A 25,720-nucleotide genomic window follows, 5' to 3' on the forward strand; every position below is an offset into this window, starting at 1 on the left:
GTCTGGACAAGTAACGCGAGACTACTGAAATCCCCGCCCACCGTGTGTGTGTGTGTGCGTGTGCGTGTGCGTGTGCGTGTGCGTGTGTGTGTGTGTGCGTGTGCGTGTGCGTGTGCGTGTGCGTGTGTGTGTGTGCGCGCGCGTGTGTGTGTGCGCGTGCGCGATCCACACAGGCGCCCATGCGGAAGCGCGCAGCTTGTTTGCGGAAGAGGAGACAGCAGGACAACGGCAGGTAGGAAAGCTAATATGTTGATAGCGCATTAATGAATTCCTTATCCCTACACGTTGCCCCTTTCGGAACTCTTTTCGGGTATAATCAATCATCTCAGTCAGGCAGAGTCAGGTTATAACCCCGCTAGCCGGGCGCTTCTCGCTCATACTGAGCACGAGCGAGAAGCGCCCGGCTAGCGGGGTAAAGAGTCAGGTAGATAGACATAACAAAAAAGAAAAAAGGTAGATAGACAGTCAGGTAGATAGACAGTCAGGCAGAGACAGGTAGATAGACAGTCAGGCAGATAGACAGTCAGGCAGAGACAGGTAGAGATAGACAGTCAGGCAGATAGACAGTCAGGTAGATAGACAGTCAGGTAGAGAGAGTCAGGTAGATAGACAGTCAGGTAGAGAGAGTCAGGTACTAGATAGACAGTCAGGTAGAGAGAGTCAGGTAGATAGACAGTCAGGCAGAGACAGGTAGATAGACAGTCAGGTAGACATACAGTCAGGCAGATAGACAGTCAGGTAGACATACAGTCAGGCAGATAGACAGTCAGGTAGAGAGACAGTCAGGCAGAGAGAGAGTCAGGCAGATAGACAGTCAGGCAGATAGACAGTCAGGCAGATAGACAGTCAGGCAGATAGACAGTCAGGTAGATAGACAGTCAGGCAGATAGACAGTCAGGCAGATAGACAGTCAGGCAGATAGACAGTCAGGCAGATAGACAGTCAGGTAGATAGACAGTCAGGCAGATAGACAGTCAGGCAGATAGACAGGCAGATAGATAGTCAGGCAGATAGATAGTCAGGCAGATAGACAGTCAGGCAGATAGACAGTCAGGTAGATAGACAGTCAGGCAGACATGATACAGTCAGGCAGACATACGGTCAGGCAGATAGACAGTCAGATAGATAGACAGTCAGGTAGACATACAGTCAGGCAGATAGACAGTCAGGTTAGTAGATAGACAGTCAGGTAGATAGACAGTCAGGTTAGTAGATAGACAGTCAGGCAGACATACAGCCAGGCAGACATACAGTCAGGTAGATAGACAGTCAGGCAGAGACAGGTAGATAGACAGGCAGGCAGACACACAGTCAGGCAGATAGACAGTCAGGCAGAGAGACAGGCAGATAACTATAGACAACAAGTAACATTAGCTGCTCATTTCCACCACACATAACAGCATAGTGCGGCTCTACTTGGCCTCGTCTCGACCTGATGCACTGTTTGCTTCCACCGCAAGTTTACTCACCTCCGCCCACAACTGGTCGTCATAGCGACCGCATATCTGCCCTCCTCCGCCCATAGCGACATATCTGCCCTCCACTTGTATAGTATTGTAGCGATCCAGGGTCTGGGTGGATAAAGCGAGCACGTTGGTCCTCCTTGGACAAAGGGATTGTCCCTTTGGTCGGACGGTTAACGTCTTGGGCTTGTAAGTTGGAGACCTCAGGTTCGAAACCAGCCTTGAATGTGCCGTTACTAGGGATGGGCATTTTAAGCAATTTCAATACTCCAGTACTCTCCTTCTATTATGAACGAGTACTCAAGTACTCGCGCGGGGGGGGTCTGTGTGATTACTATGGTAATGACGGAGCAGTAATCTGCTGTGTGTGGGGCTGTTCACACATAACGTTTGCATTTTTGCATGGAGAAAGCGTTACCTGGAGCATGTGAGGAGAGGGACTGACTGACTGTGATATTAGGTGAGGTGACGCTAAGCTAACGTCTAAAGCCTACCTCAGACAGTATCTCCGATGGTTGGATGGATGGCATTAGCGCTTCGGAGGGCACAATATTGTTGTGAAACAAGCGAAGGCGTAATTCCAATATCCACGGATTACAAGGTCCGGTGTTCTGCCAAAAAGTGAAAACTGACCACTGACCAGTGTGATTAACGTTACAGCTGCAGCTAAATAGTGATCACCATGAAACGATTGTCTCCCAAAAAGCGATTCTTTCTCCACATTTCTTGTGACTAACGTTATGGGAAACTACAGTGTAGTCAGTAAACTACTGCAAAGTTTTGAATGAGTTTTATCGGGCGTGTGCTATGAAGAAGCGTGCATCTGTCTCCTTCGTAGCACTAACTCTATTGCAGCGGATTGGGCGTGATCAACCCTTCCGCGGGCAACGTTGCAGACAGAGTAGGAAGGCTGATCCGTGAGCGGCTGCTTCTGGAACGCGGGTCTGGGTCGTAATCGGCCTCGGCTGGGTCTACTGGGCGAGGGTTTATGATGTTGACAGACCCGAAACACCCCACGACCCCAGTTAACATCACTGATGACGCGTCCCAGCGCATGCTGTAGTATGTATATTTGAAAATTACTTAAACAAAAGTAAATAGCTTATTGATGCATGTTGGAGGAGAAAAGGGTATTTCAACGAACGAAGCAGCAAACCTTGTATCAAAATACTCGTTGTGATGTTATATGGCGTGAAACTATGGCTGTAAGGCATTACTCAAAATAAATAAGGTTACAACTTACGTTACAATAAGCCTTTTATTTTTAAATCAACAAAGCGGATGACGTACTTGTACATTCTGGCTGACTTGACGCCCGTGCAGTTCATGCTGCCAGATCCACATAACGATGCATGTGTAGATTTAGACAATTTTTAAAGGGGTGGGGGAGTGGGGCGAGTACCCGAACAGCGGAAACGTTACTCGAGTACTGACGTTATGAATGAGTACTCGAGTACCCGAGTACTAGCCGTTACAGTATAATTGTATAACGCTACCTAACATCTTCAGTGAGGTTGTTTTTAATGTTTGCCTGTTATAAATTCTAACTGAAGAAGAGGAAGAACAACTTTGAACTATTTACGATGTGAGATCCATTATTGGAAGAGCCAGCTTTTCTTTACTGTAAAACTGCAGCTAAACTAATGGCTACCAGTTTACAGGGCTGCAAACTAGTCACCTTTAAAGTCGAGGTGAACCCGTTCGTCACGTGCATCTGAGTCCGTTTCAGACTGAAAACAAATTGAGAGGTGGACCATATACGGTGTCGATGATTTGATTTGACAATTCTGTCGACTGGCTTTGGCATCGGCCAATCCTGGCGGGTTCCTCCCCCAAATCGGGTGGGATTCAGCGTGTTGTCATGCTACGCGAGTGGGATCCACGGAGTACCAGGCAGCCACCGGCTTCGTGCGGAGCGAGCGGACAATCCGATGCATGGGTGCTGCCCGCCCGCCTGGAATCTCCGAGAGACGACCCCTGACAGCCAGGGAGGCTGTCAGGCTCGGAGGCGCGCGCCATTATCGCTATAAATGTAAATAATATTCCTGGAATGCGTGTTTTAATGAGCCAGTTAAATTTATTTGCATTCTTAGACATTACCGTTTGATTTAGTTTGCATAATTGCTCAAGTTAGTAGTTAGTTTATGGGCTAGAAACTCTGCCAGATGACAGGCACTAGGCGCCATTTTCCCCTTCATTTGGAAGAGAAAATTATCCTGAAATGAAGATTTGATTGATAGCTGCATGTCGTGAAATGATTGGTTGAAATGGGGTAGAAATTTGATAGTACTAGGTGAAGTCAGCAAACTGTAAATTACTGTTATCAATGAAATCTTGAAAAATGAACGTTTCATGTGAAAAAGTGTGAAAAACTAAAGAAATTAGATTTTTGTGATTTTTTTGGCATACATTATTAACTCATTGAGTGCCAAGGACGTCGATCGACGTCAAAGTAAATAGTGACGTAGAGTGCCAAAGACGTCGATCGACGTCAAATGCGTTTTTTGACGGTGGGACATGGATCAAAGCCTCCTGCATCTCCTGTACAAATATTGTAGCTATTGATTGAAGGTGTATAACCTATTTTACGGACTCATTAGGTGCTCTCCAGATTAGAGAAAGGTCCGGAAAACAGCAGGAAAAAGCCCCGTGATGAAAGAGAAACCGCTCATGCTGCAGCCAGAGCCATATAGATTGCTCTGTCTGCAGCTGACGTTGGCTGCGAACAGCGGTCAATCCGCGCCCACAACTGAGCCCCTCTTCCTCTGTCTGTCTGTCTGCATAGTTTCTCCACACGATTAGCCGCCAGAAAGGCAGCACCTGACGCCGAAGGGCCAAACCTTTCCCTGCAGTCCGGTTTGGCATTTCCGTGTCGCGCTGGGAGCCGGCGCACAAAAACGGAGCGCTCCGAAAATAGACTGGGTGCGTGTTAGGCTGTGTGTTAGTGTGGGGAGGAGTTTGCAGCTGAGGGGGGGAGAGGGGGGTGGGGCACGCAGGGCACCACACAACTACACCACGTCACTACATCAGAAAATATTAGCTTCAGACTCAGTGAATGTGCTTGAAATGCTTCATTTCACAAAAGTGAGAAACGTGTCTTTTTGCTCAAAACAACCTATCTTCTCCGGCTCATAACTAAAGAACGGAAAATGGTATCAATAAACTTTTTTTTCCAGATGATAGAAGAGAGTCTCATCGTTCTTTGTGCGTGTTCGGTGTTTACATAGTAATATCACACAATATTCTGTGGGCCTCGAGAAATCACTGAAAACGCTCTGAAACTCTGGCACTGGGAGCGTCCGTTCTCCAAAAGTGGCTGGCACTCAATGAGTTAAATAGGTGCACTGCATACCCAGGTATTTGAACTAAAAGAGAAGAAAAGTCATTTTTGGGTTCAGCTCGACTTTAAGGCTCAATTATACTATGTTAAAGACGGAGATGGACAGAGCCTTCTGTCCGTACTCTGCGTTCATTTTGTGCGTTTTCTGTTCGTCATCTGAAAGCTTACGGATACGCATGAAATGCAGCAAAACCACACACACACTCATACATTTGACTCTCTACTGCCCACTGGTGGATGTATTGCTTAACATGATACCAACGTGAAAGACGCATGGAAGTATGTGGGCAGTGACGATAATAACGTTTGAAACGGACGCATCTATTTACGTATGAAAATAGAGTATAAATTAGCCATTAGGTGACAGTCACATTTTTGCTATATTGATAAAAAAAAACAAAGAAATAATCGTTACTTTAAGTGACAAAAGTGTATTTTGGTGGGTTCCCTTTTCCTACAGGATGATTCCTGTTGCCATTGTTTCCTCCAATGCATGAACAAAGATCAAATTTCTAGGCTGTTGGTAATGATAATAATAATAATTATAGCCTAGAAATGTAATTTGGAAGGTAAAATTAGACTTTTAATTATTGTTATTATTATTATTAATATTATTATTATTATTAAATTGTTTACATTTTGCATAGCGCCCCAAGCCTACTATGACACATCTTATAGAATATTATTTCGAAATTTCATGCGGAATCTTGCCTACGTGAGCCACATCGTGATGTACTGTATATCAATATATGGGAGAAAAAAAACCTTATGATTGATTATCATGATATTGATTTCAGCCATGTAGCCCAGCACTAATTAAGACTCATCAGTAATTAAGACTCTCACTCTGCATGAATTGACTCTGCGTTAATTAAGACTTGTCAGTAATTGCTTAACGGTCTGTGCAGCCTGATGGATCCGGAGGCGGTCATCGTGGAGTTCCTGGTTCCTGTGGAGAACAACAAGACTCTGTTCGTCTGGGACATCCAGCCCTGTCGCAGTGAGGCCGCCATCTGGGTGAGTTAGTTCACTAATGAAGTGCTTTAACACTGGACTAACTGTGCACCACACACAGCCAGGCTGTCCTCTGCACCACACACAGCCAGATGGAGAGACTCACTGAGAACCAACTCACTTTTTCTAACAATCTGGGAGCCGTTTCTGGCCTACCTCGATGAGGTTAGGGGCGGCGAGTAATTTGCACGCCTGGCTCCTCGCAGACCACTTGCGTGGGACCCCTTACACAACACAACATTTCCTACAGCACATTTTTTATTTTTATTTATTTTTATTTAACCTTTATTTATCCAGGTTAGCCACATAAGCACCCCTGGTTGTTGGTAGCACCACATTGTAACACTGAGTGTAGATATTATATGTATATTTTTCTTTCTTTTCCTTCTTGTGTCTGAGCCTGTTTGTTTTGTTCGTGTACTCTTCTACATAATATTGAAAAAAAAAAAGGAAAAAAAACGAGGTGGGTCGCTGATTGGCTAGCAATTTCTGCAAAGGGCTTGAGGCCAGATGGTCTGGTAGAAGGAAATGAAATGTGAGTTCACGTGACCGGCTGGTTTACCAGGCTACAGACACAGCAGATTACCCCTGCTCTACCATTACCATAGTAATATATATTCTACAGGCATATAGCCTATGAAATTAACTGTTTACCGTAGCCAAACGTTGGTACCGCCTTTGTCTTTCCCATTTTATATTTTTATTTTTGTGAGTACCCGGTTACTCATATTGAAATGACTTAACATGCCCATCCCTAACCCAGACCATGGTATAACTAATGGAAGAAGCTGTCTCCTGGTTGTGTGCAGGAGTGTGTGTTTGGTGTGTTCTCGTCCTTCGGGCCTCTGTACCTGGTGCGGGTCAGTCCCAACGCCCCGCTCGCCCCGCCCGGCTTCTACGCCCTCGTCAAGTTCTACTCTGCTACTCACGCCTCCAGAGCCCAGAGGCACACCGACGCACGCCCGCTGTTCCAGAGCACACCGCTCAAGGTGCAGACACACACCTCACACTGTCTGTCTGTCTGTCTGTCTTTCTGTCTGTCTGTCTGTCTGTCTGTCTGTCTGTCTGTCTGTCTCTCTGTCTGTCTGTCTGTCTGTCTTTCTGTCTGTCTGTCTCACCACTCAAGGTGGAGACACACCTCACACTGTCTGTCTGTCTGTCTGTCTGTCTGTCTGTCTGTCTCTCTGTCTGTCTGTCTGTCTGTCTGTCTGTCTTTCTGTCTGTCTGTCTCACCACTCAAGGTGGAGACACACCTCACACTGTCTGTCTGTCTTTCTGTCTGTCTGTCTGTCTTTCTGTCTGTCTGTCTCACCGCTCAAGGTGGAGACACACCTCACTCTGTCTGTCTGTCTGTCTGTCTGTCTGTCTGTCTGTCTCTCTGTCTGTCTGTCTCTCTGTCTTTCTGTCTGTCTGTCTGTCTGTCTGTCTGTCTGTCTGTCTGTCTGTCTGTCTTTCTTTCTGTCTGTCTGTCTGTCTGTCTGTCTGTCTGTCTGTCTTTCTGTATGTATGTCTGTCTGTCTGTCTGTCTGTCTTTCTGTCTGTCTGTCTGTCTGTCTGTCTGTCTCTCTATCTGTCTGTCTCACTGCTCAAGGTGGCGACACACCTCACACCGTCTCTCTCTGTCTGTTTGTCTTTTTCTGTCTCTCTCACCGCTAGAATGTAAACAACAATTTGAAAATGTCATTAATACAAAGTGAAAATAATATAATTTGCATGCAGAGCTTGTGAAACTGTGATGGTCAAGAGTCTCAGTAGTGATTACTACAGCAGAATAACATGGAGCTGATATCACCATTCATGTTCCTGACTAGGCCTGTCACAATAATCAATTAATCGACTTATCGACGTATCGATATATGGACATGACCTTAAAAGCAAATCTGACCTCAATAATAATAATAATGTTTGTTTACATAAAACATGTTTTGCTGTTATTTCTTGCTGTGCTGCTTCTGTATTTTATTTATTTTATTTTGTTTAAGATATTATAATGTATATATATATATATATATATATATATATATATATATATATATATATATAATATATATATATATATATATATATATATATATATATATATATATATATATATATAAAACAAAAGAAGGTACCACCGCACACTGAAGTATAGCTTTACTGTGATTTATTCAGCAAACAACGTGTTTCGCTGTAGCAGCTTCACCTGATGAAGCTGCTACAGCGAAACACGTTGTTTGCTGAATAAATCACAGTAAAGCTATACTTAAGTGTGCGATGGTACCTTCTTTTGTTTTGTGCCTTTGTACCTGCAACCTACCAGCACCTGATCATTCCACTGGCTGTGCGTGGGGACTCTCCTTTCTCTTCATATATATATATATATATATATATATATATATATATATATATATATATATATATATATATATATGGGACGGCACGGTGGCTCTGTGGTTAACACTGTTGCCTCACAGCAAGAAGGTCCCGGGTTCGAACCCCGGTCCGTCCCAGGTCCTTTCTGTGTGGAGTTTGCATGTTCTCCCCGTGTTTGTGTGGGTTTTCTCCGGGTGCTCCGGTTTCCTCCCACCATCAAGAAAGACATGTATGTTAGGGTTAATACTCCTGTCAGTGCCCCTGACCAAGGTACTGGCAAAAGAACTGGAGTTGGTCCCCGGGCGCTGCACAGTGGCTGCCCACTGCTCCTAGTTCTAGGAAGGTTCCTAGTAGAGGATGGGTCAAATGCAGAGGATGAATTTCCCCAAGGGGATAAATAAAGGATAACTTAACTTATATATATATATATATATATATATATATATATATATATTAGGGCTGTCAGCATTAACGCGTTAATCGCGCGTTAACGCGCGCCGATCATAGCGCGTTTTTTTTTTATCGCGTTAATCGCATGCCGCTATTTTGTCCCTTCATCGCCCCGTACTTGTAGTCAAGCCGTTCGATCCAATGGCTTCACGCGATATACACGTTATCAATACACAGTTTCCAATACCAAGCCATTATTCACATGGAAGTGCCAAAGTTTTTAGCTCAGACACAGCCTTCTTTGGCTGTGTCATTTTGGGTTTCGACTGCTCCACAGCGCCGCCGCCGGAAGTATCGGTTCTGGAGTGTTTACAATTATTGTGCATTTATTTTCTATTCAAGATGCATTTTGTGACCTCCTGTCTACATTGCACTTCTATTGAATTGAAAATAAATCTAAAATTCAAGATCACAAAGTAAATTTATTTGCATTCATTTGATTCCCAATCATGACACACTGGTAATAATTATTAACTCATTGAGTGCCAGCCACTTTTGGAGGACGGATGCTCCCAGTGCCAGAGTTTCAGAGCGTTTTCAGTGATTTCTCGAGGCCCACAGAATATTGTGTGATATTACTATGTAAACACTGAACACGCACAAAGAACGATGAGACTCTATTCTATCATCTGCAAAAAAAAGTTTATTGATCCCATTTTCCGTTCTTTAGTTATGAGCCGGAGAAGATAGCTTGATTCATCCAGAAACAGCAATTTTTTTCTAGAAGCTGAGATAATTGGCCTTTTGTGAAATTAAACATTTCAAGCACATCACTGACTCTGAAGCTAATCTTTTCTAATGTAGTCACACCTCAAAAATAATTTCCTTCAATAAAACAGTGAAGGCCAGGGAATTCTGTTTGGCAGAATAATATTTTTTAGCTACAACCAGCAGCGCTGGCCCCTGCGTGCGCTGCTGGTTGCAGCTTCTTGCTGGTCTTCATTTGCTGCTGGTGGGCATCGGATATTCTGGCTTGCGTTTGTCAATCCTGTCCTGCTGCCTGGGTCTGTCTGGGTGTTGTGTGTGTGCTGCTCTGCGTGCCCCCCCCCCCCCCGCCCCGCCCCGCCTCGCCTCAACTGCACACTCCTCCTCCTGTCTGTGGTGGCTCTCTGCTGAGTTTGCTGTGCGCACAGTGAAGGGTGCTAGACATCCTGCTTTTTTACAGCGTTCCGCGTGTGTTTGTCACCGGCAACGATGCTTCCAGTTGAATAATAACAACTCCACGGTGTGGATGTGCGGATTTGCTGTCGCAACCGACACGGAGCGGCTCAATTGTGGGAGCAGATTGGCTGCTGCAGGCACAGCTGCAGTAACGTGCTTCAGCATATCGATGCATACGGATGCGATGCGATTTCCGTTTCCATAACGACTTCTTCTTTGTTTTTTCCTTGCCTTTCTGTTATGTGGAGAGCACTGTCGCCACCTAAGGGTTCTGTAAAATAGGTTAGACACATCCAATAGCTATAATATTTGTACATCAGAGGCAGAAGGCTTTGATCGACGCCCCACCGTCAAAAAACGCAATTGACGAACATGTCCGTCCTTGGCACTCTACGTTACTAATTGAAATGACGAACATGTCCGTCCTTGGCACTCAATGAGTTAATATCTAATTAAAAATGCTTTGCAATGCAAAATAATAGCATTTTAAACATGCGATACAAAGACGCGATTAATCGCGATTAATTATAGTTAATCGCACGATTAATCGCGATTCAGAAAATTAATCGTTTGACAGCATATATATATATATATATATATATATATATATATATATATAAAATATATATATATAATATATATATATAATATATATATATATAATAGCTGTTCGTTTTGAAGAGTAAGAAAATGCTGGTTTAACTGAGAATTCCCAGTGAACTGCAGAATCATTCTAGAATTCTACTCGGCTTTAGAGGGTTAAAGGACGGCTTTACCGTGGGGAATATGAATATATATTAAATCTCACGCCCCTAAGGTTTTCGAATCCGTTGAAATTTTTGAAATTGGTTGTTCCCTGCCTGACCTATCATCCATCTCTCACATTATTTGCATGTCGCTCTGACGCAAAACGCGTCAGAGCGACAAGTCCAGCCTTGCGGAAGTCGAGCACCTATGAACTACAACTGTTGTTGGCCATGGTCCCGCCTCTAGAGGTCCTCCACGCCCCTTCAGAGGTCTGAAGAAAAACAAAAAGGCAGCCATCTTTTTCGACCACCTAGCCTGCTGTAGCTAGGTTAGCTTTCCATAGCTCCTTGCAAAGAGACGATTTTCTCGGGAACGGAAGCACGGACAAACACGTGACTGGCGGCATTGGAAAGCTCGTCAAATTTTACATCTAGTAGTAGGTGGGTTGAAGTAACGAAATCAACGCTGAGCAATGTACCCGTTTTTACACATTTTTACAGAAAATAGTTACAACATCAGATGCGCGTAACTCCTACGAAAATGCCTTAAAATGCATGAATTTTTTTTTATGAAGACATCTCCCGACATATATACTTCAGTTTAAATTTGGTGCAATTTGGAGGCAATTTATTTTCGATTTATTTTCGATTTATTTCTTCTTCTCTCCATGTAATATTGTCGAAGCCTTCTTCTTCTTCTTCTTTGAGTTTTATGGCGGTTGGCAAACATATATGTGCATTACCGCCACCTACTGGAGTTTGATATCAGCCAAACGCCTGAGGGGTGGGCATGGAAACGAAGGCCACGCGAGCCCAGTGCATTGTGGGAAATGTAGTATTTCGAGTCCCCGCACCCGCACCTCCCCCCACCACCCCCACACACAGAGTGGATTTCTGGTGATATCTCAGGCTGTAAACAACCAATTTCAAAAATTTCAACGGATTTGAAAACCTTAGGGGCGTGAGATTTAATATATATTCATATCCCCCACGGAAAAGCCGGCCTTTAAGAATTAAAAGTTCATCACTATTTGAAAGGGTGTACATTACATTATTATGCTAGTATTATATTATTATATCAGTGGCAAAAAGAAATAGTCTTAAAATGACAGCAACATTGTTTATCGCAATTATTTCAGCGGCAATTATATCAATCAACAAACACTAGTTATCGTTGCAGGCCTATTCCTGACAGCAGAATAACATGGAGCTGATATCACCATTCATGTTCCTGGCACAACATACGGACTGACACATTTTTGCATTGTGATGTATTACATTTCAATATATCGTCCCATCCCCAATCTTTTGTTTTTATAAAATATGTATGTCTACACATTGTGTTTTTATAATGTTAGTATGTTACAATACGTATATACATATGTCTACACAATACACGTCAAGAGCGCTGATCCAATGGTCCCACCAGACTTCAGGATGCCTACTACACATCGCTCTGATCTTTCGCTGTTTGTATTGTATTACTGCTTGTCTTACTGCTCATAGTTCTTTAACCCCAATCTGTGTGGTTCCAGAATGATATTTATGTAGTTTCTGCTAGTGGTCAGAAGGTGGCAGCACCCAACCAGGAGAAACTGCATTAGTCAAAACAGAGCCAAACAGAGATGGATTGCTCATAACTGTGTCCACTGGCAGCCATGATGGCTCAATCAATGTCTGTTTTGCTATAGTAACTGACTGATTATTTGTCAGCCATGTTGTTTTGCTATAGTAACTGACTGATTATTTGTCAGCCATGTTGTTTTGCTATAGTAACTGACTGATTATTTGTCAGCCATGTTTGATCACCTGACTTTAGGCCTGCAACTAATGATTATTTTCATTATTGATTAATCTGTCTTATTATTTTGTGGAGTAATCGATTAGTCGTCTGGTCAATAAAATGTGTCAAAATGGTGAAAAATGTCGATCACACCCAAAGCCCAAGATGACATCCTCAAGTGTCTTCTTTTGTTCTGAACAACAGTTCACAACCCAAAGAGAATCAGTTGAAAGGTCCTTGCACAAACACCCCTCCACCCCTCCCCACCCCACCCCTCCTCACCCCTCCACCCCTCCCCACCCCACCCCTCCTCACCCCTCCCCACCCCACCCCTCCACCCCTCCCCACCCCTCCTCACCCCTCCTGACCCCTCCACCCCTCCTCATCCCTCCCCACCCCACCCCTCCTCACCCCTCCCCACCCCACCCCTCCCATAAAAAATAGAAACCATAAAATATTCACATTTAACTCATTGAGTGCCAGCCACTTTTGGAGAACGGACGCTCCCAGTGCCAGAGTTTTCAGAGCGTTTTCAGTGATTTCTCGAGGCCCACAGAATATTGTGTGATATTACTATGTAAACACTGAACACGCACAAAGAACGAACTGGCTCTATTGTAGGGGTCGACCGATTATCGGTTTGGCCGATTATTATGGCCGATATTCAACATTTTGCCGATTATCTGTATCGGCATTTTCATTGGCTGTTTGCCGATATAATAATTTAATAAAAAAATGCGCTAATTTGCAGCTGCTGCGGCTGGAAGGAGCCTCTCCTACAGTACTGTAGTTCCCTCTGTGTGATCTGGAGCAATGTCCCTCCCACAGCGCTATCTGATTGGTTACACATCGAGCAATAGCCTATCAGAGCGCTGCTCAGAGATTAAATCTGACACCTCAGTGCTCCAGCCTGCACAGAGGCAGGCCGTCTGAGCTGTGCTGCCTCTGTGGAGCGGACTTGACTAGTTGGCTGTTGCGACTGTGTGACAGTCACAGTGTTAAGGTAAAGCTGCAGATATTGCCATGCCGAAGTTGTACTAAAGTTAATATACATAATAATTACCTACGCTGACATTTCAAAAACACCACGATCTTATGAGCGATTCGTATGAAGCGCAGCCTCGCACAGTGCAAAGTGTGTGGAGATAGGTCTGTCTATAAGTGAGAGAGATGAAGCAGTATCATTGAAAATGCGCGCATGCACTTTGTTGCAGTGATAACGATAAGATAACAGAGATTATTTGTGTACTGATAGCATATATCTTTGAGTAACGTTGGTGCCTGCTGTGCAAGTGCAACTCAAACTTATCACCGTCCACCGCTGTTGAAGAGGGCAAAATAGCCTAGTAACCTCACAAAGCAGTGTATGGGGCACTAGTTTTTAATTCCATAGTAGCGTGCGTGTCCACGGTGTAGCGTCGCTCTTTTTGAATCAAATGGCCATGGTTGTCAGTAGCGAAGCTGTTTTATTGATCCAGTCGCACTGCATGTCCGAAAAATACATTGGCAGGCAGGCATGTCTGGGCAAGCAGAGCGGACTTTTTTTCTGCTCTCTCTGACTCTCTCTCTGCTTGGAACAAGGAACCGAATAAACTAGGACGAGACATTTCGTCAGTGGACTCTAGAATGAAACAAGGAACCGAATAAACGAGGATGAGACATTACATCAGCGGATGCACGGATGAACGTGTTTGTTTCAGTATTCTCCTTTGAGAGCCTGGGGGTGAGGTTAGTGTCAGGTGTAAGCGGAGGGAAACCCTCTATTATTTTGGTACTGTAGTGAGTCGGTGTTAGTTTGTTAAAAGTATAAGTCCACAGCTTTATCTTGATATTATGCCCAAGTCTCCACTAGATTGAACACACACACACACACACACACACACACACACACACACACACACACACACACCACTTTGCTTAATGTTAATAGTTGACTATTTTCAATTAATATTGCAGTTGGATAAACTGAAGAAAATGCATTTTAACAATGGGTCGTGTTATTCAAAATTTTGACACCAAGATTTTCAATTTTACCGCAAATGTATATCGGTTCCAAAATATCGGTTATCGGTCTGCTTGACTCGCGATAATCGGTATCGGTATCGGCCATGAAAAACCCATATCGGTCGACCCCTGCTCTATTGTATCATCAGCAAAAAAAAGTTTATTGATACCATTTTCCGTTCTTTAGTTATGAGCCGGAGAAGATAGGTCGTTTTGAGCAAATACAGGCGTTTCAAATTATTAGCTGAGATATTCCGCCTTTTGTGAAATGCAGCATTTCAAGCACATTCACTGAGTCTGAAGATAATATTTTCTGATGTAGTAACGTGGTGTAGTTGTGTGATGCCCTGCGTGCCCCACCCCCCTCTCCCCCCCCCTCCCCTCCTCAGCTGCAAACTCCTCCCCACACTACACAGCCTCACGCACCCACTCTATTTTCGGAGTGCTCCGTTTGTGTGTGCCGGGCGGCTCCCAGCGCAATAGGGAAGAGCCAAACCGGACTGCTGAATGGTTTGGCGTCGGGTGCTGCTTTTATGGTGGCTAATCGTGTGGAGAAACTATACAGACAGACAGACAGAGACAGAGGGGCTCAGTTGTGTGTGCGGATTGACTCCTGTTCGCAGCCAACGTCAGCTCCAGACAGAGCGATCTATATGGCTCTGGCTGCAGCATGCATCGGTTTCTCTTTGATCACGGCTTTTTCCTCCTGTTTCTCAGGACCTGTCTCTAATCTGGAGAGCACTGTCGCCACCTAATGGGTTTGTAAAATAGGTTATAGACCTCCAATAGCTACAATATTTGTACAGGAGATGCAGAAGGCTTTGATCGACGTCCCACCGTCAAAAAACGCATTGGACGTCGAAAGACGTCCTTGGCACTCTACGTCACTATTTAATTGGACGTCGAAAGACGTCCATGGCACTCAATGAGTTAAGAAGCTGGAATGAGAGAATTCTAATAATTTTCTCTGAAAAGTTAGTCCAAACAATTAATCGATTATAAAAATAGTTGGTGATTAATTTTCTGACGATCGACTTCGACTAATCCATTAATCAACTAATCGTTGCAGCTCTACCTGAGTTCAACAATGTGGTCGTCACAGTACAACTTTTACTCTGTGTGTGTGTGTGTGTGTGTGTGTGTATGTGTGTCAGGTGAGGCTCAGCACCAAGCGGACTCCCTCCTACATGTTAGATCCCTACAACAGCAAACCGCTAAGCCACGCCCGCTGCCTGGATCTGGCCAATCACTGTTTGGGATTCAATGGCTGGTCCACACGCATTATTACTGTAAGAAACATTGTGTTTGTTGTCATGGAAATCGTGAGGAAGATGGTAAAGGTGATGATGATGAATGGAATCTGGCCAGCTTTACCTGATACTAAAGAACAATACCAGCTTCCATTGTAGAAAGACCAAAGAATTTGGTAACACTTTCTATGAAGGTTATGCCTATAATGCATGATTCATAAGATAGAATGCATTTATAAGGCTTCATAAAACGGTATAAATGTTTATAACAAGGTTTATAAAGTATAAGTGGTGGACCATAATGTATTATAATAAACATCAATAATATGCTATAGCACGATTTTGTGAACTTTAAGTAAAATTACAGCACTAGATTATTAGCAATTGTATGATACCAGGAACCAGGAAGTGCAGTGACTTCTGGGTAAGACCACAAAAAGACATCATCCCTGCGGTACTCCATTACCTTGTCGTTTTTAAGTAACATTAGAGGAATTAGGTCATTTAAGTGATAACCATGTTGCAGTCCTTCAATGTAGGATTTGAATCTAACTGAACACACATGCCATGGTCTCTACTCTCTTGCCAGGGTATTATAATACATACTTTTTTGTTATTAAACTTAGTATTTCTATCTAATTCAAAATTCAGGCATTGTGACAATACCACTCCTTAATAGGTTGAGGCGATGTCTCGTCATAGCTGGCTCAGCCTGGCTGGGGGCGTGGTCAGGGTGGGGTAAATCCTCCCATCCTATCCATTCAGCAGAGGAAGTATTTAGATGCTAGCCCAGCCCAGGCAGACACGATCAGGGATTTAACCCCCGCAGTAAACGCACATCTGAACAGACGTCTATGTACCTGCTCTAGAATCCCCAGTCCTGTAGTGTAGAGCCGCAGCACCGTCCTTTGGTGAGTCAGCCCATTGAGATATATGGGTGGTTTTACCCCACTCGCGCGCCAGCCGTATAACATTCTGTGGGCGTTCCCACACATGCGGACTGTCTCTATGGGAGAGATCCTTGTCTTCCTTTTTGATTGATTGATTGAGTTCTTTATTGATAATGAATACACAGTATATACAATATACATATATACATACACAGGCCCACCATTATCAAAAGGATAAAAACGCAATAAAGCTGACAGCTTATTTCCATTGCGGTCCTCATGATGACTGTTATAAAATGTGTACTGTTGTGTGTATGTCTGGATGTGTGTAAGTGTGTGATAGTGTGAGTGCCACAAGCACTTGTCAGAGTCTGAGGGTAATGCGTGGGTGTGCCTGCCACGCAGGGGGGAGAATGATATGGGAAAGTGGGGCACAGTGAATAACCAATAAAAATAAGCATAAAATAAGATAAAAGACAATTTGTGCTATTAACACATTGAATGCCAGCCATGTTTTCATTCCTGTAGGTAAGTTGTGCCAGGGGTGTTTTTGACGATTCTGGCTCATTTTAGAACAGCCGAGGATTCTTTTCTGTTAAGAATTCATGAACACCAATCATCTAAAAATAACTAATAGAATGTGTGCTTTCTCTGTCTAAAAGAGTTAGTTTGCAGAGTTAGTAGTTATGTAGATATTAGCCGTTGAGTACAGCATGGTTTCAGCGTCTGGAAATTTATTCAGAGATAAATGGCTTTTTGTGAAACAGTCACTTTAACCATTCATTTTTGGCATCAGTAAGACCGTCAGACATTCTAAACAATAGTTTTGAACAGTAATTTCCTCCATAACAACAGGAAACACCCCTCTCATTCAAACTCCTCCCTCCGTGTGTCTTCTCCTCCTTCCTCCTAACAGCGGGCGTGTGTGTGTGTGTGTGTGTGTGTGTGTGTGTCTCCAAACTCCTCCCTCCGTAGGTGTGGCTTTGCAGTGTTTTGTCACAGGCGAGTTTCTGTTGCCTCACAGATCCTAAAAAAAGAGAAGGGAATCGCAGGAGCGGGGAAGAGGAGAGGAGAGGAGAGGCGAGGGGGGGGGGGGTTAGACACGGGAGAGAAATTCCTTCGCGATCCCCTTCTTCCAATCTTGAGGCAGCCTACTCCGCTCTGCTGCTGCTCCTCTGGGCTGCTGCTGCTGGCGGCTCTCGGGCAGTCTGGCTTACTGTAAAAACGGGCTCGTTCGTTTCTTGAGGTGTCGGCTGAGAGCTTTGAAGAAGCTTTTGCGATTCTGGTCTTATTTATGCGCAAAGGTACTCGAGTGTGTGTGTGTGTGTGCGCGCGCGTGTGTGTGTGTGTGTGTGTGTGGGGGGGAGGGGATCTCTGTCCGTTCTGGGTGTGTGTCTCCGGGCTCCTGACTGTAAAATCGCCAAGCCTGCTTTTGGTGTACCGTGGCTGTGGCTTCTCTCTGTATCTGTCGCCACTTAGTGGTCGGTAAAATAGATTACACACATGCTCTTGCTCCTATAATTATCTCGAAGATGTAAAAGGGGTTGATTGATGTACCACCGTCAAAAAAAAAAAATCTTTATGTAAGACGAGTTAGTCCGTCCTTGGCACTCAAGCGCTGGATTATGTAAGACGAGTTAGGTCGTCTATGGCACTTAATGTGTTAAAAAATAAACCCATCAAATCCTAATAAAAACATACATTAAAAAATAATCAAATAAAATAAATAAAATAAATAAAATAAAATGAGATCTAATAACATATAGGGTCGAGTGAGACACCGGCTCAGTTACTGGCTGGCCGACAACAGGTCGCCCCCCACCTCAGACACCTTGGCTACCATCAAATCCATCCTACATGTACCTATACTGGACAATATTTTATAATATACTATAGCATTACATATCATTACCATACAATATTATATACTATATAATAATATAGATATAATATAATATATAATATAATAATATAATACCACAATATAACACAACACATTAAGTCCAGGTTCTGTTTCTCCTGATCCAGTTCTTGACTTTACCTTTGAAGGAGGGATAGGGGCTGATTGTCTTAATCTCAGCTGGGAGACTGTTCCAGGCTACTGCCGCTGAATAAAGAAAGGAATTTTGGCCGATGCATCTTTTACATTTTACTGGGACCAAATCCTCAAGTCCTCAAGGACGCTGAAGCAGGGTCAGGGTTAGGGATGGGTATCGTTAAGAAATTAACGATACTAGTACTCTTATCGATACTGCTTATCGATCCGGTACTTTAACGGTACTCTTATCGGTACTTTTTGTTATTTTTAAGAGAAAAAACCCCCGAAACAAATGGGACTAGTTGTTGTCGGCTCTTTTTGTTATTTTTAAGAGGAGACGGGGGGAAAAAGAGACAAATTAACCTGGTCACAGTTAGGTGGCACTCATTTATCCTTTCCTCAGTCATTCTCCCACTAGCTGCCATGGTGAAGGGGTTTCTGCTTGGACCAGCAGTAGAGGGAGGAAGGGTGGGAGTGGGACTGGGCTGGTTCATTGTAGCTGCAGGCTCAGCTTTAACAAAAAAAAGTTGCAAAATCTTAATAGGTGCGTTTTTATTATTCATTTAAATATCCTAAAATATCCTTCTACCACACTGTGCCAATAGCAACATTCAGCTATAGGGAAAGCATAATAAAAATAAAGCAAGACAGTATCTGTCTGCTGTACTTCCCCCCCAAATCACTAAATATCCCCCCTGCTCTGAAAGTGAAATTTCTCAATGACAACTGAGAGGATGGCCATCACCTGACGATGTATATAAGACTGGATTTATGATGATTAACACACCCAAACAGCGGGGAAATGTTTACTACTCTCGTCTTAATCATTACCACGTTCACATTATAGTTACCTGATGAGGTAGACTGGGTAACGCAACCGTGGCATCATTGACAGGAGATGATGGAGGGCGAGCTAGCTTGTCAAAAACTGTGCATTTCTCAGTTTGAATGTGATGCACTTTGGTAAGTGTTTAGACAAATTGCTCGTGTTGCCACCTTTACTAGCGAAGGATTTATTGCACTTGCTGTGACAACATGAGTTGTCACCATCGACTCGAGTGAAGTACAACCACACTCTAGATCGCTTTGTTCTTTTGGCCATTCTTAACGTGTTCTGCTGCTCTGCTACTCTGCTCAGTTGTGTGTGGTGGGTGCTGTCAGGCCACGCCCCCAGCCCCTCCCCTCTCTGTCCTCCTCACTCCAGTACTCCTCTCAGCTGCAGGCAGCAGCTGTGTCTCTCTCGTCTGACGGAGAGCAACGCGGAAACGATTATTCCTTTTCTTGTTCGGAAATCGTAAAAAACACATTCATAAGCCTGTCTTACGGAGTTGGTGAGATAAAATGTGCAAGATAACGTAACGTTTATGTAGCAATTATATATAGGAAATCTATTTTCTTAATTTCTCCACTCCAGTACCGATAAGAGAACCGTTAACGTGAAAGCTTATTGATCCTCCGGTATCTAGAAATCCGGCCCCGGGGCCCGTTTGGTACCGGGTCTCGGTACCCATCCCTAGTCAGGGTTGAACCTGGCTGGTCTGGTTTCTCCTCCTCAGCTGAAGGAGCTCCCCAGTGAGGAGCAGGAAGAGGAGGGGCTCCCCAGTGAGGAGCAGGAAGAGGAGGGGAGGGGAGAGACGAGGCTGCATTATGGCTGCCTGCTGGAGCTGTCCTTCCCTCTGCATGGACACACAGCCAGAGGAGCAGCTGTGGTGGAGGAGACCTTCACTCATACTGCTGAGGAAGGCAAGTTGGTACCTGATGTTTCTCTGCTCCAGTTACAGTCATCTCCTATCTGTCTGCCTGACTACCTGTCCGTCTGCCTGTTTGTCTGACTACCTGTCTGTCTGCCTGACTACCTGTCTGTCTGTAGGTCCAGAGGTTCTTCTACAGAAACGGTGTAAACTCCAGAGGTTGGTCAGAGAAAAAGCCTTGATGCAGGCATTCAGCCGAGTGCTACTGATACTACTGGGTAATACTACTACAACTACTACTGCTGTTGTTATGCCTCTTGGCGACAGCCGGGCCGGAGGCATTTTCTGATGTTCATTAACGTCATCTAGTTATCTGAGGTACGCCTTGACGGAATTTCTTAAAATTTACCTCAACCGCCCAGTTGGACTGAAGGATGAACTGATGAATGGGCAAGGGGAAATGTGTAAGAGTCTGGACAGACATGGATGTTGACTGCACTTGTTGGCGGAGGCATATATTTGCGGTGCGATCGTTCTAGTTATTACTATCACTACTGCTACAGGTGCTAATACTGCTATTGTTATTACTTTCACTATCACAACTACTGCTACAGGTGCTACTACCTGCTGCTTTATCAACAGTCTTCCCAACATCTGTCAGAACATCTACACCCTGATGTCTGCGGATGATGTGGTGATCTTCACTGAGGCCAAAAACCTCAGGGAGGTCTCCCATGGTCCTCACATCTGCAATGTCACGACATTCAGAACTGGCTGACTGAATCTTGTCTCCTATTGAATGCCAAAAAAAAGTTTGTATGATGTTTAGCAAACGTCCCCAAAATGTAACACACTCCAGTGTCTTCTTAAACGGTGAAGAGCTTGATATCGTGACAAGGTTCAAATCTCTTGGGGTCACTCTTGACTCCACTTTGACCTTTAAGAGTCACATAAAAAAGATGTCAAACTCCATCAAATAACCTTCAGAATTTCAGGCACATCTGGAATAATCTGACAGAGGATGAAGCTAGGCTGTTCCTGGTGTCGATGATTTTCTCACGTATAGAATATTGTCTAACTAGCTGGTCTCTAGCCGGAGATACAACTATCAAAATCATAGAGTCTCTGTACAAGAAAGCCCTGAAAGTCTTTGACAAAAAAAAAAAAAAATCCTTCCATCACTGACATCTTGACAAAACACAAGTTCCTAAGCCTAGAGAACCTAATACATTTTAAAAATGCCTGTGTCATATTTAAGATCCTATACGGCCTAGCACCGCCCCCATTAGATTACCATATTAGACGGTTAACCAACAGTACCGCCAGGGCCACCAGGGCCTCTGCTAGAGGGGACTAGCCTACAGGCGTAAAACCTTTGGTCTGACTGTTCTATCAATACAGACATACAACATTTGGTCTGACTGTTCTATCAATAAAGGGTGGCAACTTTTGGAACAGTTTGCCACATGAAATGAGAGAATGCCCCACTCTTAGCACCTTTCAAACACTACTAAAGGAATGGCTCGCGACAAAACAAACCTGCACACATTCATAGTTGAGCAGCATGTGTTATGTCTTATGCTTTGATGTTTTATGGATAGCAGTGAAATAATTACTGTAATACTGTAATGTATTTTATATCATGCATTCAAGCATTATTGTGATTTGTACATGCATGTATTTTCCCCCCATTATGCAATATGCTTTTGCTATTGCTAGTACTATATTAATTTGCTATTAGCACTACTGTCATAGTTAGTTAATCAAATCAATCAATAATTAATCAAATGTTTGTATGTCTTTAGATGTTTTATGATTCCAGGTAACATCTTCTAAGGGACAACAGGGAAACTAGCCTTGGCTATAATCTGGCTTGTTTACAAGCTGTTTTGTAATACATTGCTGTAATGCATTGGAGTCTTGTTCATTAACTTGCACTGTCCCTTCGCAAATAAACAAATCAAATCAAATACATTATAACCAATAATACTACAGAGATGTGTAACTCTGCCTGTCTCTCTCTGTCTGTAGGTAATGGTAAAGTGGTGGTAGAGGTGAGAGAGGATGGAGACCAGTTCCAACCTGAACAGATAGAAGGACTCGTCCAGGTAAACTGGACTAAACTAGACTGGACAGGACAGCATGTTTTAACTTTTTTGCATGGATCATAATGGCAGACTCAGTTTTCTGTCGGCTTTGCTCAACTAGAGACTGAGGCCATGTTTAGACGACAACACTCTCTGCATAAAACGGCAAACTGCCATTGTTGCGTTCCGCGTTACACACAGCGTTTGTGATAACGATTAATGTGCTGAAGCCGCAAAGGTCAGCACCGCAACTCGGATCAGTTTCAAGTGAGACAGAATGAAACGGAAACTTCTGCTTACAACCTTCACAATGGCAATTAAATAAAGTAATAGTGTAGCTCCACGTTGCAACATTTTTGTGTGTGATCCGAAATACACAGAACACAGACATTTAAAAGTACATTTAACCCCTTAGTGAGTCGACTGTTCTGTTTTTTATTTACCAAGTAATAAATTATTGCTTTTATTTTGAAGGGAAAAACGCCTAGCTTCCAGTATTCTGTCTATTTCTAGCAGGATTGATGCAACCTTAGGACTAAACTTTAACCACATCATAGAGTGACACAGATGGTTACAGTACAGAATAAAAACCCAGTAAAGCCCTATAAAAAGGCATGTTTTCTTTCCAGTCCTTGGCGCTTGAGGAAATCGATGCATCTGGCCATGAGTTGTAGGGTTGTGTAATTAATTAGTAATGATTTGCGCAAACAATTAATTAATATGCGTGAACGTTAAGAGTGGGCAGTTATCACCCATGTAGTTTTTGCAACTCGTTATCAGATTTTCAGGCCCCAAGAACGCCGTTGCCATCTAAAAGGAAGGCCCAAACGTAAAAAAGGTTTGCCGTTTTATGCCGTGTAAACATGAGAACTTTCTCGCAGCTTTCATGTTAAGACTGGGTGGAAACTATTCCTGCATTGCAGGAAAAAAGTCATTTGCTTGTAAACGGATAAAACAGATAATAAATCAAATAATGTAACGTTGCTCGGGACATCCATTTTCCTGCCGTCGTCGATGATGGTAATTATGGGTAATGCATTGCAGTAACAAAAAGAAATGACTACCTAACCAATCCCAAAAGCAGCAGGTCAGAAAACAAGGAGGCTTGGTACTAACATATGAGCAAATATACTTATCAAACAGAGGCAATTAGAAATAACTAATTAAAGGAAACTGTACTGCCACAATTCCCAACAGTCTTTCTGCTTGTCGGTCTGTCACTGTGTGTGTGTGTGTGTGTGTGTGTGTGTCTGTCTCTCTGTCCCCACCTCTCCATCTCTCTGCCCCCTCTCTCTCTTTGTCCCTACCTCTCCCGCTCTCTGACCCTCTAACTCTCTCTTCATGTCTCTCTCTCCCAGGTGAATGAGCTGTCCTGGAGTGAGCTTGTCCCTGAGGAAGAGGAGGAGGAAGAGTGGGACCTGACTGTATCCTAGAGACAGAGAGAATTATGGGTGTTTGGAGATAATTGATGAAATGGGAGTCACGTTGGAGTCATCCACCAGCAACAGTACACTAGAGGGCGCTCATTACTGGGGTTGTGGTTACCATGGTGATGTCAGCAACCAATGGATTGTCGTGGTTGAAAAGCATCTTTGACCAATCAGATTGCTTGGTGGACACTACCTGTTGTATAATCTGTGGACCAGGCGGCAAACTTGGGGTTGGACAGATGCAGCCTATGCTGAAGTGATACTAAAAGCTCTAGTTCCTAGAATGGCCACTTGAGGCGGCCTCCAAAAGGGAGTCGTTTCCCGTTCACCGCCATGTTAAGAATCCTGACTTTACAACAGGATTAAACATGTTTAGAGCCTTGTTCAAAACACACTTTTTGTCTATATAGCTAATTTCACAACTGTACGGGGAATGAATTTTATATACCTCACCCTTTTAGATTAAAATAGATGATAGAAAACACTATGTTTTGGGTATGATTGACAGGTGGCCTGTCCAGTGATCGCGCAGCTTGCCGATCACGGACCAATAGCATGTGGAGCTGCGGCTCTGGGAAACCCCTGGTCTTGTGCCGTCACGTGTGAGCTGCGCAAGAACCTCAAGATGGCAATGGCTTCAAAAACATATGGGTGACGTCATTGGTGACTACGTCCATATTTTTGATACGGTCTATGGACAGGCCAACAGCACTTTGTATACATCAGCGGTTCCCAACTTTTTCAACTCAGGGCCCACTTGAAAATCTCAAAACGTTTCGCAGCCCACCTCCGACCCCATGAAAAATACACAGGCCAAATAATGCTTTCTCAAAGCCCTCTTTATTTTCCACAGTCACTAACACAGCATCTAAAACATGTTGCAGCATTTTCAGTGTTAGGCCCAATTCAGATACAAGCCGTAGAAACGTATAGTCGTCCGGCTGTAGTACGTCTATAGTATAGTATACGTACAGTAGTCCGGCTGTAGAAACGTATAGTAGTCCGGCTGTAGTACGTCTATAGTATAGTATACGTACAGTAGTCCGGCTGTAGAAACGTATAGTCGTCCGGCTGTAGTACGTCTATAGTATAGTATACGTACAGTAGTCCGGCTGTAGAAACGTATAGTAGTCCGGCTGTAGTACGTCTGGGCTGCGCGGATCTCACTTCACCTTCTCCCCTTCAAAACAAGCATGTGTGCGAGTGAACCAGGAAAAGACGAGTGCTGAGGCAGGCAGGCTGTCATTGACAAACTAACCAGAGCATTTTTATTGTGAAGAGAACAGATAAGCTATAGAGCCGCGATGTTTTGAGGGAGAAGAGAAGAGAAGAGTGAAAGTGTGTGTGTGTTTGGGGGGGGGGGGGGGGGGGGGGGCGTCTAGATTGGCCAGCAGAGCGTGACGTAGGGCTGCATCCCCCAAAAGTGGGATCGCTCTGAGTACGACCTCTGCGTGTTTTTCACGGATACCCCTGCATCGCCCACTGCCGGAGCCTATCGGACTACCCCCATTGACTATGAATGGAGCGCGGGGGGCCAATGCGAGCAGGGTACCTTACCCTAACCCTAACCCGCATCGGATTGTGTCTGAAAGGGCCCTTAGATTTCAAGAACCTGTCCATCAAGCTGTTTTCCCCCTTCTTTTTTTTACTACAGTGTAATGATTTGGCAGCCCGCTTGCAATACCTCCGCAGACCATACAGTAGTTTGGGAATCCCTGGTATACATGTTACAGTGGAACATAACAGCTGTCAATCAAAGTGTCCTGCCCCTAGTCCAGGTTGACATGATTGTGAGTCAGCTCTTCAGCTCATTTTTCACTTAATGATGTTTTGTATTTTATCAAATCATATATCTTGGTTGGTTTGTATTTGATCAAATCATATTTTGGTTAGTTTATTCTCTATGCTGAATGTATTTTTTCTAAACATTAGACTGCATCGCTTTGTGACCGTAAACAGTGTTGTTTTCCTGTTTGTTGTTTTGATGTTAAAACTGGGCTGAGAGAGCTTTTCAGTGG

General features: G+C 43.8%; 1 protein-coding gene across 2 annotated transcripts; it reads left to right on the top strand.

Moving 5' to 3' along the window:
- The first annotated feature begins 106 nt into the window (after positions 1 to 106).
- Positions 107 to 25,044, top strand: LOC310782575 (RAD52 motif-containing protein 1-like). Of its 2 annotated transcripts, XM_083643254.1 has the most exons (8): positions 107 to 232; positions 5,712 to 5,820; positions 6,627 to 6,806; positions 15,471 to 15,605; positions 20,051 to 20,237; positions 20,365 to 20,463; positions 22,217 to 22,293; positions 23,631 to 25,044. In XM_083643254.1, the coding sequence occupies exons 1-8, from the start codon at positions 180 to 182 to the stop codon at positions 23,703 to 23,705; spliced, it is 915 nt and encodes a 304-aa protein (XP_083499380.1). In that variant the 5' UTR covers positions 107 to 179; the 3' UTR covers positions 23,706 to 25,044. The 2 variants fall into 2 exon arrangements, with proteins under 2 accessions (XP_083499380.1, XP_083499381.1); XM_083643255.1 differs by lacking the exon at positions 15,471 to 15,605.
- Positions 25,045 to 25,720: the final 676 nt, after the last annotated feature.

The sequence above is a fragment of the Poromitra crassiceps genome (genome assembly GCF_964638095.1).
Source record: "Poromitra crassiceps genome assembly, chromosome: 9".
Taxonomy (NCBI): domain Eukaryota; kingdom Metazoa; phylum Chordata; class Actinopteri; order Beryciformes; family Melamphaidae; genus Poromitra; species Poromitra crassiceps.

Coding starts and splice junctions, on each gene's coding strand:
- LOC310782575 (XM_083643254.1), top strand. CDS start 180: ATGCGGAAGCGCGCAGCTTGTTTGCGGAAGAGGAGACAGCAGGACAAC. Junction 5,821..6,626: donor GCAGTGAGGCCGCCATCTGG/GTGAGTTAGTTC, acceptor GGTTGTGTGCAG/GAGTGTGTGTTTGGTGTGTT. Junction 22,294..23,630: donor AGATAGAAGGACTCGTCCAG/GTAAACTGGACT, acceptor TCTCTCTCCCAG/GTGAATGAGCTGTCCTGGAG.